The sequence below is a fragment of the Symsagittifera roscoffensis genome, chromosome 10 (genome assembly GCF_963678635.1).
Source record: "Symsagittifera roscoffensis chromosome 10, txSymRosc1.1, whole genome shotgun sequence".
Classification (NCBI taxonomy): Eukaryota; Metazoa; Xenacoelomorpha; order Acoela; family Convolutidae; genus Symsagittifera; species Symsagittifera roscoffensis.
The window spans coordinates 33,894,723-33,909,758 of record NC_087071.1 but is presented as its reverse complement, the minus strand read 5'-3'; the positions used below and the strand labels follow the sequence as shown (position 1 = coordinate 33,909,758).

Sequence of the window (15,036 nt, the reverse complement as noted above, 5' to 3'; positions counted from 1 at the left end):
TCCAAATTTTAGACCAAACATATCGCAAAGTCCCATGCAACATATAATAACACATCATTCACAAGATGAAAATACATATGAACCAATTATCGAACAACCCCATACCACCGCTTTTCAGTCTCAAAATAATAATTTTTTTAGCCCACGATGAGCCGACAACTTGGATCCCTACACCGCTCAAATTCCCATCCAACCAACCTCAACACTCCAATTACAATAATTCCACTTTTTGCTTTCCCGCCACCCGATTTCCCAACTATAAATATAACATCAGGCATGAATTCAGACACTAATTCAAATATTTCAGTTTTACACTCCATTTCACTACTCAATAACCCTAATATTGAAACCCCTGATGAACCATCTCCATCCAATAATTTTCAAACCAACTCCTCAATTTTTTCAAAACCCCCTTTTCAATCAATCCCACCAAATAACCCACTCCCATCCATTTCTACACCCTCTTATGCTTCACAAGTCACCCCAACCTACTCTTCATTTCATTCAGACCGATCATCCAATTCTCCAGATATTCCCCAAATCTCCCAAGAACTCGATAATTTTATCACCCTACAACAACAACTATTACACCCTAACAGCCCCACTATAAATCAGATTTCTTCCACAATAGAATCCTCAAACCCACCTACCCCTACACCCTCTTCAGCTTATTCTGCATCATTAGCACAATCATCCACTTCCACCGAATCATCAAAAAGCACTAATAGAGCTTATCGCACTTTTAAAAGAAAATTCCCAAACCATCCATTCCCAACCAAACCAGGAACAGCCCGTGAATACATTAATCATCCACATCACACTAACACGAAAGATTTTCTAGCAATCACCTTACCTTCATTTCCACAATATACTTTAAACACCCCTCATGACACTAACGACACACGTAGCTTTGTAGATGAACATGTTTTAATGCCTACACTTCATTGGACAACATATTATCATTTTACTAATCCCCTTTGCCTACCATTATCTAATACTCATGACGATATAGAAAGAAATCAAGATATGCTATATCGACTCACCACACCACTAACACATAGACAATTTACTTATATAGGATATAAAAAATCACTAAAAACATTTACTGCACCCCGAGCTAACGAATTTACGCTAGAATATTACGATCATAACATCATACGAACTAACCAAGACCAATTTTTAGATGATGATCGCTTCGCTAACCCACAACTAACAGAAAAATTCTTCATCAAAACACCATATGTATTTACACTCAATATATTTGATCGAAAATTTGACCACATCATTTCTGAAGCACTAACCGACATGCAAGCTTACGAAAGTTTTAAAGAAAAATTTCAATTATTTTCACTAACCTTCCACCTCCTTGCACCACATGAACGCGATTTGCACTGCTCACACGACATTATGTTACGCACTAAACAAACCCACACATATACATATTATCGCTTCATACAAAATCATTTTGACCTACACACTCCATCTAGACAACCACACCACCGTTTTCAGTTTCTTAACTCTAAATACACTTCACCATTTTTTCTTAATTTCACATATTGCATCAAAGATACTAACTTTCACGGCATCCTCCGCAATTATGATCCCATAACCCAAATGTATATATTTTGTCCCATCACGAAGACCTTTAACGCAGAAGAATCCAGACCCTTCCTTATCCCACATGAATTTATCCAACCTATAGAAATCCCAATATTAGAATTCATCCACAACACTAAATACAATCACAAATTATATAACCTCATTCAAAACACACCTTATGAGTTTGCAGTTGGCACTGAAGAACTAAAAACTATTAAAGCACTTCAATTGCTTTGGCCACTGCTTCAAACTAAAAACATCATTCGCATACTAGCAAAATTACTAACAAACTCCGACATAATACACGACATCTTCCCCCACGGTTTTTTCCCCGACGACTAACAGGTAAGTATAATTTATACATATTTTTCACTAATAAATTTGAAATAAATACTAACCATTCTTTACTCATGTTTCATTTAGATCTTTAGTCTTCATACCAGGATCAACTGAAGAAACAAAAAAGCAAAATAAAAAATAAACTTGTTAAAATTCTTCACTTCACTAATATTTTCCACAAGATAAACTATAAATTTATAGTAAATGTAGTAAATTGATTTATAAACTGTTTCCCCAAAAGCAGTAAATTTCATAAAAAATGAAAATTTGTAATTTAATTTTTCCCCAAAACAAGCAGTAAAATTAAAATTCTATGTAGTAAATTGATAAAATGAAAATGCAGTACTAACCTTTTGATATTTTCATTCACTCGCACAAGAATTCTATCCAAACTCGCACAGCTCGCCCACGAAGAATTGTTTAAATAATGAATTTCAGTTTCAAGCTTTCACACTCAACAACTCTAACACGCGATAACAAGTTTCAAACTTTCCTTTAACCCGGTTGGAAAGGAATTATATACTAAACAAAACTAACCAACGCAGCCTACTAAACACCACAAATCATAGAATAACAGCATGACTAAGAAAAGAAAACCAACGGTACCCAAACCGGATTAACGCAGTTTAAAACTGGATAATTTATTTTTTTGAAGACTATTATAAAGTCTAAGAAAGAAATAACAAAACACAAAAAAGTCGAAAGACAAACCCATACCAAAAACAATTTGATTTTTTAAAAAAGGACACAACCAACGAAACATAAGAAAAACCACCATAAACCCAACATAAAATGTTATCACATAACAGGACCTCTCACAGAAACCGCACGAAATCATACTCCCACTCCTGGCCTAACCCACCAGAGAGGACGTCCTGAGCATGCTCTGTAGCCGGCCTAACCCACCGCGCTACATCCACGCTTTGTAACCACACTTCTATTTTTAATAAGAGGCACTCAAGGGTGAGTAACTCTTCAAAATAACCGAACTAAAACAAAATGCTTTTGTGAAAACAGCTAACCAAAATCATAATTAAAAACTGAACTAATAAAAATTTTATAAAATGTAAACTATACCTTGCAGTATATAGATCAGCACACAACAACAAAGACGAACATCCAAAGACAAAATGACCCCACTACACTTAAAAAAGAATGGCCAACCACAAACCGATATGCCGTCCACAATCACAAACTCAAAGGATTTAGAGAACCACTTGACTTCGCAGAAAAGGACTTCATTGAACTAGACCAATGACCACCTCGATGTTCAAGTATACGTACAGATCCGAGTTACAAGGCATTCCCTCCACGCACAATCTCCACGCCATTCCCAGACGAGGTCGAACACAAAAGAAGTTCTCTACATAAAACAGAAAAACCCGTCATAGCAAACCATTCTGAAATCAGATTGATTTCATTGGGAAACACCATCGTTGTCATAAGAAGACACAACGATTGATGCCCCTCACTCCAGCGTCCTGGAACTTCTCTAACAAGAGAAACCGGACAAGAACACGATGTTCGCCAAATACCAACGTCCATCATCCATCCTTTAAATTGCAGAAAGATAATTCTAAAAAACTCTGTAAAACCCGGATGGGTGGAACCTGATCTAAACTATATTTTATGATTGGATAAATTAGATATTTTACCACTGTAAAGTATTTAATATTAACCAATCATGATCCATCTAACTAACAACCCACTTATTTGTAAGTGCTGAAATTACTTGTAATTTCAGCACCAGAGAGATTTGAATTTAACTTAGAACTTAGTTGCCTCTCCAAGAGAACTTCAGCAGCCGCAATAAACCAGTATACCCTAGATCTATTGAGCCTAGCAGAGACTAGTTAAACACCCTGAGACTAGATAGTATAAGAGTAAGATTAGGATCGGTATTAGACAAAGAAGTTGCACGAATCTATCCGGCCGAAAATAAGATAGCGTGACGAGCAGACGGTGTACCCTATCCGAAATTACTCTATGAGTTAACCACATCGGTCCTAACTCAACACGATTATTTTTAATAGTGTGAAATCATTCGATATACTGAAAAAATGTGTATTTTATACGATTTTTTGCATCAAACGACAATTTGTCGGATAAATTTGCAAAATACAACTTTAGAATGTATATATACTCGAATGTGCAGAGCCAGTATGTAGATCAGTGTAAGAAAACAAGTTAATAGGCAGAAAACTTAGGAAATAATCTATGTATATTTGAGATACCGTTCTAAAACTAAGATTTTTGAGATTAACTTTAGAATTATCTGCGGTTTAATATGGTAATTTACGCATCGCAAAAACGGTCGGAGATATAGAAACCTAAATTTTGTGAGATTTTTTATCTGTGTACTTACGTGATGTTGTACCTAATGCTACAAAACAATACTCATGTTGTCCGACAATTAAAACAAAAACAATAAAGACAAAAACCGTATTCGTTCGGACATTTGGACACGTATATCCAACAAATACGACGACAACCATTTCTGATGGTGTTTAAACGATATACAGATTGAACGATAGGCTACGATACATGCATTTTCGCTATGGTATCTCTGAGAAAACATCAGCATCCAGAATTTAAATGGTTCAATTTAAATGTTTTGACGCTCTTTTGTCGTCTTGATTCCGGGTCGATCTAATGTCCTTTCGTCTTATTTATTTATTCTCACGTTAGTTTTATATGCACACAATTATTTAAATGCACTTCTGAGAAATAGTAAGCCCATCGAATGTATACAAGCTGAATGCAATAACAATTTTTTTCTCATTAGCTTGCTCGGTGGCCAGTCAATGAGCAGAATATTCTAAGAGCAGATTGGGTCCAAGAGCAGAAAAACAAAAAATATCGATTTTCATAAGCTTATGGGTAAGTTAAGTATAAGAACGTTTTTGAGCGGTATCTCGACGCGGCAACGATAACATCAAATAAAATTTATACTTTTCGTTGTCTTTTGTCTTTTATTTTTTGCCTTCATGTTCTGTCGACTCATTTGCAAAGCACCATTTTTCATGGTGCGCCTCTTGCTTTAACATGTTTGATTCACAAATTAAATCACAAGTTTTATATGGTGCTTTTATTGTTATTTTTTTGCTTAATTTTACTTTCAGTTCGTTGCTTAAACTTAACGCAAAAGTGCTTTACATTCTCACCATCACAGCTACTTTTTTTGTTGCAAAAAACATCATTATTCAAACAAAAAGTTGAGCATGGATCAGCAACAGAATCAGGAGCTGACGCAACCAAGTTCAACATGGTTACAAAGTTTTTCAACATCTTATCGAGAATTATTGTCAACTTGCAATGTTTGTCAACAGAGTAATGCCAGAGCATGCACTGGTTGCCAAACAGTTTTCTACTGCTCGCAGGTACATCCTTCTATCATATCAAATCAAATACGAGCTTATTTTTTAAAGTTTTTTTTCAAAATGAAAAGTCTTTTTGTTCCAAATAGAGCAAAAATGAATCTCGAAAAACTGCAGCCAGGATAAATGCATTTACCCGCATCCAGTTTCAAGCGTTAATAATCGATTATATTACAATTTTATCACCAGTCTTACTAAAATTGTTAAACAATTGATTTTAATCATATAACAATCGATTAAAATCTCCCTTTTTAAGATCAAATTTTAATTAATTATAATTCTTTATAATCAATTATTAATTCGTCAATTTTTTGATAATTTTATAATCGATTATAACTGATTAAAATTTTTTTTGTCCATTTTGTCTTCGAAGTTGCATCTAAATAGCTTATACTATAAGCTTTTTGTAGACGTTGGTTTCTATGAAAACTGAGAAAAATGGTTTTAAAGTTTTCCAATCAATTCAAAATTTTAAGGTTTTTTTTTCATTTCTTCCCCATTAGAGTTGTTTTGTGATGCATGTTTTGAGCTTGTTAACCACCAAAACATCAGCTAATTGATTTTGTTTCTTGATTGATTCGGAAGATTTGTTTTTCATCTACCGCGGGAATCTTTCCAATAATATGAAAAAATCTCTATGAAATTTTTGTTTCGAGGTAAAACTTTGTGTTCAGATTGACCAAAGTGTTCAAGAGATCTCTCTTTTAGAGAATTTTATTGACACGAAAATAATAACCTCTAAAATATAAATCAAACATAGTTTTGAATTGACAAAATTTTGGCAAATTTTTTTAAATAATCTATTATAATCGATTATAATTGAGTCTAAGGGTTTTTTGTAAGAACTATAATTAATTATAATCGATTATAAGATATTATAATCTCTTGGGAAACATCACGATTATAATCAATTATAAATCCTTTAAAAACCCTATTTTGGTAAGTATAATCAATTTTAATTGTCGAAGAATCATCATACTAATCCTTTATAATAGAATATTTACGCCTAAACTTGGATGCGGACAGTAAACCGACGAGTCAGTAAATTATCTGCCCGCATCCAGTTTCGAGCGCTTATATTCAATTATACTATGATTTGAGTAGCAGTCTAAGTAAAACTGAGAAAAAATTGATTTTGATCAATTGATAATCGATTATAATCTTTCTTTTTTAAATCCTATTATAATCATTTTTAATACATTTTAATCGATCAAAATCAATTGATGATTCATCTATTTTTCGTTACAATTATATTCGATTATAATCGATTATTGTTATTCCAGTTTCTAATTCATGTGTTGTGCACAAAACAAAGCATTATAACCGATTATAATCCCTTCTGTTTCCTCATTTTGTGTCCGACCTTGCTTCCGGCTTGCTCTTCTATTATGATTTTTGCAGATATTAGCTTATGTGAAAAATGTGAGAAATTTTCTAAATGTTTTCAAATTAATTCAAATTTATAATTTTTAAATTTTTCCATTTCTCCATTGAAGCTTACTTTCTTTTAACCATCGCACATCTTAAGCTTTTTTAACCACCAAAATATCAGCATTGTTGCTTTAATTTCCTAATATACTCAGAAGACTAATGTTTCACATACCACGGGAACCTTTAAACCAATACGGAAGGGTTTCTCTTAAATTTTTGTTTCGAGTTAAAACTTTGTGCTCAGATGAACCAAAGTGTGACAAGACATCTTGCTTTTAGAGATTTTTTATTCGCAAAAAATAATAACTCATTGGGTTTAATCAAATATTACCATTGGTTTAAGGAAAATCTGACAAAATAGGAGATTGCAATCAATTATAATCGAATATAATTGCTTTAAAGAATTTTTGAATGAAATTTATGCAATTATAATCGATTATAATAGATTATAATCTGCTGGAAATTATCACGATTATAATCGATTGTAAATCCTTTAAACACAATTTTTTTTATAATTATCATCAATTTTTGAAACTGTCAAAAACAATCATAATAATCCGTTACAATTGATTTTTTACGTCTAAACTAGAATGCGTATGATCACTATACTGAAACACAATAATAATTTTCAGAGCTAAGACAATCAACTCAAACTTACGCTCAGAAAAAGAGTTATTTAGTTTGGTTTTTGATTAAACTTTTTGTTTGAGGGGAGAATTTGTCAGATTGTGAAAACCTCAATTCTCAGAGTCATTAAATGAGTCAATAAATGATTATAATTACGAGGCGAAACTGTGCACTGGATAGGCACACAATTTTGTGTCTGTATGTTCCTGGATTCCAGTGACATGTAAGACATGTCTTGAAACATGTTAAAATTTTGTCGGAACGATCAAAGGAAATGAATGAAGAAAAGAAGAAAAAAGGTAGCGTCCTTGTAGCGGAATCCACTCACAATTCTCAAAATCCACAGTTTGCCCTTGTAATGAGTTAATCAAATAATGCGTAATTACGTAATTAAATTATGGATTTTCCAATTACTGATCTGGTCCGCCCTTTTCCGTTTACTGATACATCATATTTTGACCAACGTCCAAATTATTAAAAAATCACTTAATTGATGTGAGTCGACCCAAAATTATTTCCAATTAACCCAAAGATATCGACCCAATTTTTGGGTCGATCCAAAAGTCTCCATTTTTGAACAACTAAACATAAAAGTTTTTTAAAGCTATTTTAAGGACCAAATTTCAACTAACTGGAAGGAAAAAAGAATGTAAAAAAACGATTCGCAATAATGTTCTAAAAAGAGGCAGTTCAACAGTAGCAAAATGTAACAGTGCCGGATAGATCTTCTCCAGCAGTGCCAAAAATTATCATTTTCCAGCACAATTGAACAACCTTGCATTTTTCGGCACTGTTGTACTTCGGCACTATTGAATTCTTTTTTCAAAAAAATCAGATTTTCTCCGCAGAAACATTTAGGAAAATAGTTTGTGTTCGTCAAAAAGGGGGTTGCTGTAAAAGTTTTTTAGTTTGATCAAAAATCCTTCAAACATCCTGAACAAGCTTGTTTTTTTTTTATTTGTGGTTGCCAACAGTTTCTGAAGAGTCCTCAAAATCGGGTTTTGACGAACAAAAAAGTTTCTTAAAGGTGAAGGTCATTCTGTTTTATTTAAAAAACAAAATTGATAAAAAACAGACAGATAACAAACACATTTATACAGGGGCGGATCTAGGATTTTATCGACGGGGAGATTTTCAAAAAAAAATTCAAAAATTCCAAAAAACTCAAAAATTGAACAAATTGATTTTCTGAGCTCTCCTAAATCACTATAAATACCACATTTTGACCAAATTTTCTGCGCCGCAGGCAAGTTTTGAAAGAAACAGGCCAAAAAAGTAGTTTCTAGTAAATGTTGACCAAAAAACTGCGTTTTTTCGGCGCGCGCTCCCCCCTCAAGAACTAGTATAAATGGCGTCAAAGGCGCCTTTAGAAAAGTTTAGGGTAGATCACCAAAAATAGATATCTCAAAATAGTACAAAGGGGAACCCTTTGGCTCGGCAGGGGGTCGAATCCCTGAGGGGGGGGGGGGAAGAGGCGTCTGTCCCCCCCCCCCCTAAATCGGCTACTGCATTTACATGTATGAAAATAGCCCCCAACAACGTGATTATACCAAAAATTTGATATTCGGACTGAGTTTTTATCATTTTGGTCAGGGGCGGATTTAGAGGGGGGAGCGGGGGGCGGACGCCCCCACCCCCCCCCCCCCCCATCAGGGATTCGACCCCTGCCGACCCAAAGGGTCCCCCCTTTGATACTTTTTCAGAAATCCATTTTTGGCCGACCGACCCTAAAATTTTTCTAAAGGCGCCTTCGGCGCCAATATATACTAACTTTGAGGGGGAGCGCGCGCCAAAAAAACGCTACTTTTTGTCAAAATCTTTCAAAAAGTGCGCAAAAACGGCTTTTTTGACTGTTATACTGTTTTTTCAAAAATTTGCCTGCGGCACTGAAAATTTTGCCAAAATATGGGCAAAACAGTGCTTTGGGAGAGCTCGAAAAATCAATTTGGTCGACCTAAAAAAAAAAAGGTCGTCAAAATTTTGGAAAATTTAAAATTTTTTGAAAATCCGGCCCCCCCCTCGAGAAAATCCTAGATCCGCCCCTGATTTTGGTAACTGCTCGCTTTTTAAAAAAAAAAATGTTATCCCCTAAGAATTTGCTTGTCGCTGAAAATTGGATTTACCCGAATTTTGTTAGTTTTCTCGTACAAAAGGACGAAAAGTGAGTGTTTCTTTTAAAGATTTGTCAGAATGGTTTTCTTGGATGCGTCTCAAAATATTCATCATCAAGGACTTTCAGTTCAGTTTTTTGTGAGATAGAGCCTCATTTTCTAGAAAAGTTTTCAGATTTTCCTCTTAAATTTTGTTTTTCAGACAATTTTTCAAAACCTACATGAGAATCTAATTTCATTCGTTCAATAGTACTGCATTCTCATCTTCTTTGAAATTTACTTCTTTGAAATTTACTTGCATAATTTGTAACTGCATCGGAAATCCAAAACTCAATCTCAGAGACTTTTGGCTACAACTGGTGGTATGTGTAAATTATTTGATTGTAAAGACAAACCAGCTAACCCAAAAATTGTGGGCAAAAAAGTAAAAAACTTGGTTTCTATTCCAGTTTTCTTCAACGATTATCGTGAAACATTTGAGACAAAATTTATTGGCTCTTTTCCAGTCCCCCCTTCAAAATACCCCCTTCAGAGTTTTATGTGTTATATGTGTTTTACGTGTTAATACGGCTAAATGCTGGAGGCTAAATGCTGGGGAGACTGGAAAAGAGCCAATTTTTTTTATTATTATTTTTTAGTTTTTGAGCACGTATACACGAGTAGAGGCACAATAATTTTTGGCTCATTTTCCTCCCCCCCACCTCACACGAGCTTCATTTTTTTAGTGTAGCGAGTGGTTTTACGAGGTTGAGTATGAAGACCAAATATGTTTGTCGTGGGCTCTTTTCCAGTTTCCCCCCCTTTGAATTTCAATTTTAAAAGGTCTATTCAACGTTGTCATAATGCAATGAAATTTGGCGTGGTGAGCAAATCGACAATTCTGAACAGATTTGTTCTTCATACTTTACAGCGTAACATCACGCATTTAGCCGTAATAACACGTAAAACAAACATAATACTCGGTATTTTGAAAGGGGGGGGGGGAAACTGGAAAAGAGCCTTGTCGTGGCCTTATTAGTCCGTATGTAAATTTTCATAACAATCCGATAAAGTGGTCAACAAATTTACATGTAAAAATTCGCAGGTGGGGGGGGGGGGGAAGGAAAAAGAGCCTAATTTTTTTACGAAACTTTTATTGCCCTATTTTTTTGGGATGGCTTATTTGCTTTCACATTTTAGCTTTGTTAATTTTGTAGTAAGCATGTTATGTTTGCCCAAATTGTTTATACAATTGAAAAGTGACTCGAAGAACTAGAGAAAATAGGTAGAGAAATAGCAGTTTCAAGTCTTGGCTCTTTTTCCCTACCCCCCACCTCACACGAGCTTCAATATATTAGTGTAACGAGTGGTTTTACGAGGTTGAGTATGAAGACCAAATATGTTTTTCGTGGCTTTATTAGCCTGTATATGAATTTTCATAACAATCGGACAGTCTTAACAACAAATTTTTATGTAAAAAATTGCAGGTGGGGGAGAAGGAAAAAGAGCCCAAGTCTTTATTAGCATCAGAAGAAAAAAATTAGGCAAAACTGGAGATTAAGCTTAAATAGTCACAATATCATGTGGTCCTGTCTCATAATTCTCAAGTTTTTCCGAATCACCGTTTCATGATTGAGTGAAGTTATTGGCTCTTTTCCACCCCCACCTTTCAAAACATCGATTTTTATGTTTGTTTTACACGTTATCATGGCTAAATGCGTTATGTGTCGATGTAAAGTATGAAGAACAAATCTGTTTATAAATGTCAATTTGTCCACCATGCCAATTTGCATTGCATTCCTCCCCCCCCCCCCCACCTCACACGAGCTTCAATATATTAGTGTAACGAGTGGTTTTACGAGGTTGAGTATGAAGACCAAATATGTTTGTCGTGGCCTTATTAGTCTGTATGTAAATTTTCATAACAATCGGAAAATGTGGTCAACAAATTTACATGAAAAAATTTGCAGGTGGGGGTAAAAAGGAAAAAGAGCCGAGCCATTTCCTGATTGGGTTTATGGTAGTTGATTTCTTATCATTGCAAAATTTGAGACAAAAATTATGATTCGTCTTAGTATTTGAGCACGTGTACACGTTTTACAGTAGTTGAATAAGAAAACCAGATGAAAGGAAAATTAGGTCATTGATAGGTACGCGGCTCTTTTCCAGTACCCCCCTTTCAAATTCAATACTGAAAAGTTTATTTAACGTTGTCATAATGCAAATAAATTTGGCGTGGTGAACAAATCGACAATTCTGAACAAACTTGTTCTTCATACTTTACAGCGTAACATCACGCATTTAGCCGTAATAACTCGTAAAACAAACAAAAAACTCGGTATTTGAAATGGGGGGGGGGACTGGAAAAGAGCCAGGTACGCCTCAGAACTTATTGAAGGATTCGATTCTTAGGCCACTACCAAAGTGTCGCCCACTCTTGTGATAGTAACCCCATACAAAAGTCTTGAAATACCTGAAGTACGCAAAAACCGTTAAACAACGGGTTCGCTACGCCCACCAATGGCTTTTTTTGCCAAAATAACTAGCTTTGATTCATTCTTAATAGATGAATTCTCAAACACACCTGAGTCAACAGAATAAAAACTTTGGCTCTTTTTCTTTTTCCCTCCACCTGAAAATTTTTACATGTAAATTTGTTGACCACATTGTCCGATTGCTATGAAAATTTACATACAGACTAATAAGGCCACGACAAACATATTTGATTTCAAACTCAACCTCGTAAAACCACTCTTTATATTGAAGCTTATGTGAGGTGGGGGGAAGGAAGAAGAGCCATAATTTTTTTAAAAAAATTAAGGGGTTAAGTGACAATTGAGGGCATAATGAACACGTTCAAGAAACAATAATGCATCAATCGAGTCTGTGATATGTTCAAATGCCCACAATTGCAATTAGCCTCCCCCCTCCCAAAGTTGAGCAACCGATGCGAGGAGTAGAATGAAGCCTCTAAGAGCTGGCTTGACAACAAGCCCACAATCTTTAAATGATGAGTCTTATGGTTTTCTTGGTAGTCAACGGCTTCTGAGTGTTTTTCTATTCTTTGAATAAAACCAATTAGGTCGATTGTTGTTATTACCCGAGCTGACCAACGACAAAATTTTTTGTTCAAATGACTCAGTGGTCAACATTTTTTTAAAATTCACCCTTTTTCTGTTAAAAACCATTTGAAAATGTCTATTTGAACTTGTTTTTCTCTTTCTTGATCTTCTTTCAAAATTGGTCGACTAACACAACATTAGCAGAAATCAGATTAATAAAATCAGTTAATTAGAAAATGCCATGAAAAAGTTCCCTCTAGCCGACCTTTCTATAAGTTTTCTGTAATTTCAAAATTCGATCATTTCAAAAAGTTTTGAAAAGTTTTGTATTAAAATTTTTTCAGAAGTGCCAGAAGAAGGATTGGAAAACTCACAAAAGTAACTGTAAGCTTTCATCTCAAAAAAATTCATCAAATCTATCATATCTCCCTGAAAGTCAGTCAGCTGCTGCAGCCAGGAGTAACAATTTTCCTATCAGATTGGAGACTAATTTTGATTCCAATCGGCGTGAAGTTGAAAAGTTAGTAGAAACTTACTCGTACCTAATACCAGATTACGCGATGGAGTACAAGCGTAAATATCCGAGAAACTTCGAACATGTTTCCAAGCTTATTGATAATCGAAGATCAAGCATTGCTTTATTTGGAAGAATAGAGGACGGCCAGGATGTATTTTTGGACGAAGATTTTGACCCGGAAATTGCACTGAAGCGATGGGGTGTAACTGAAAAAAACAAGACTTTTTGTGAGTCTTCGCTGTTTCAGTTTAGTCGCAACAAAGACTTGAAAGTCGGCGACATTTGGGACAAGCCATACGCGACCGAGACAGATCTTGGAGAGTCAAAGTTCACATTGAAATTCTCAGAGATATTACGGAATAGCCCGAACCAGGAGCTCTTTTTCGAGTTTGATCGACATTATGTCTTTTTTGGTTACGTTGATTTTAGTCAACTTTTATGGGGATCTTTTCAAACTGAAAAAGAAGGAGTTTTGCATTTTCATGGCTACGATCAGGCTGAAATAACAATAGCAAGAAGCTTTTTGATTTATGAGATGATGAAAAATAAAAAAGTGAAAGACAAAACGATTCTTCAAGTTTGGTTTTCAACTTGTTGGGACAGAGAGACTAAAAAAGATTTCGCAAAATTTCTGGAAATTGAAGTTCCCAAGATTGGAAATGAACTGCTTTCAAAACACGCTCAAAACTGGAAGCGCAAGAAAGGAATGAAAGTCCAATTTGCTCAAGACGCTTTTCTTAAATACCAAAAAACTTGCGATTTCATTCTGTTAGATAACTTGAAATCGGAGTCCGACAGATTGGCTTTGGCTCGCTATTTATTTACAGGATGTTTCTTCACAGATGAAAATGGAGTATGTGGAAACTGCACGATGTTTCCTGATTGGAACGATGATTGGATTAAAGTTCCTAATTTTGAGAACTTCTTCGATTCGATTGACGTTCTCAAAGTTTGCAAAAGTTTATTGCCGAGCCAAACGTCCCTGGTTGCATTAATTGCCGAGAAAACTGCAGAAAAGTTAAGTGAACTGCGTGGCTTTATTCAAAATCAGAAAATCCTTTGCCATTTGACAGTGAAAACGATCAACACAAACGACAAGGCAATTGCATCTGAGATAAAAGAACTTAATCCTTACTTGATAGATTGGAGCAACTTGCCTGATTATTGGCATCGATTTGACTTTTTGGATTTTGCTGAAAAATGCAGTGGCGCGGAAACAGTACATCATTTCCATACAATCAACTGGGTTCAGAAAACCTTTGGGGCATTGTACTATGACTTCATCAAAAATAGAAAGGCCTTGGAAGAAAAGTTTAGAGCTAACATGAGTGCTTTGAAACAGGCAGCTACAATGATTCAAGTCCAATCACCAGATGCAGTCAAACTTATTCGGATCCCAAGTTTCAAACTGCCGTCGAACCGATTCACGGAATTCTCAATCATCACTCTTGGCAAGCACTACTTGGCTCATGCATTGACAACCAGAAACGGGCAAGTTGTAAAACACAAGAAAGGTTCCCTTCAAAATCAATTCCAAATATTCGGAAACTGCCCGTCAACTATTAACTGCACGTTTTGGTTTGACGAACAACCGCTTCCTGCAAGCAAATAGACCTTCTTGCAAGTATTCCAGAAAAAATGAACTTCTTTCTAATCTTGGAGATTTGAGCAGAGGGTTCCTAAAAAGGATGAAACCAAAAATGTAATTAAACTTAACAAACATGTAGTTTTCAGCATCGATTTTATCAGTTTTAGCTTTGAAAAATTTTTCAAAACTAAGAAACTTAAGTAAGAAACTAAGAAAGTTGGCACAATAACAAATGGGAAAGGCTCATATGAAAATATACCTAATGTGAGCCTAACATTAAGACAAATTTAGACAAAGCCAACAAGGTGATACAATTATTGCAAACAACAATTGGTAGAAATAACTATCTCATTTCTTCATGTCTTATTGTAATTCATGTTTTAACTTCTCAAACGTGCTATCCGTA

The 15,036-nt window shown here is 35.0% G+C and overlaps 1 protein-coding gene across 2 annotated transcripts in view; it reads left to right on the top strand.

The window, feature by feature from the left end:
* The first annotated feature begins 5,027 nt into the window (after positions 1-5,027).
* Positions 5,028-15,036, top strand: part of LOC134855223 (uncharacterized) — a 54,119-nt gene continuing 44,110 nt past the window's right edge. The window contains exons 1-2 of one of the 2 annotated variants that reach the window (XM_063871679.1): positions 5,028-5,318; positions 12,870-14,771. In XM_063871679.1, coding sequence (XP_063727749.1) covers positions 5,160-5,318; positions 12,870-14,654 — 1,944 coding nt within the window. In that variant the 5' untranslated portion in view covers positions 5,028-5,159 and the 3' untranslated portion in view covers positions 14,655-14,771. Of the gene's footprint in view, positions 5,319-12,869; positions 14,772-15,036 lie in introns of those variants that run through there. The other variant, XM_063871680.1, reaches the window with a different exon arrangement.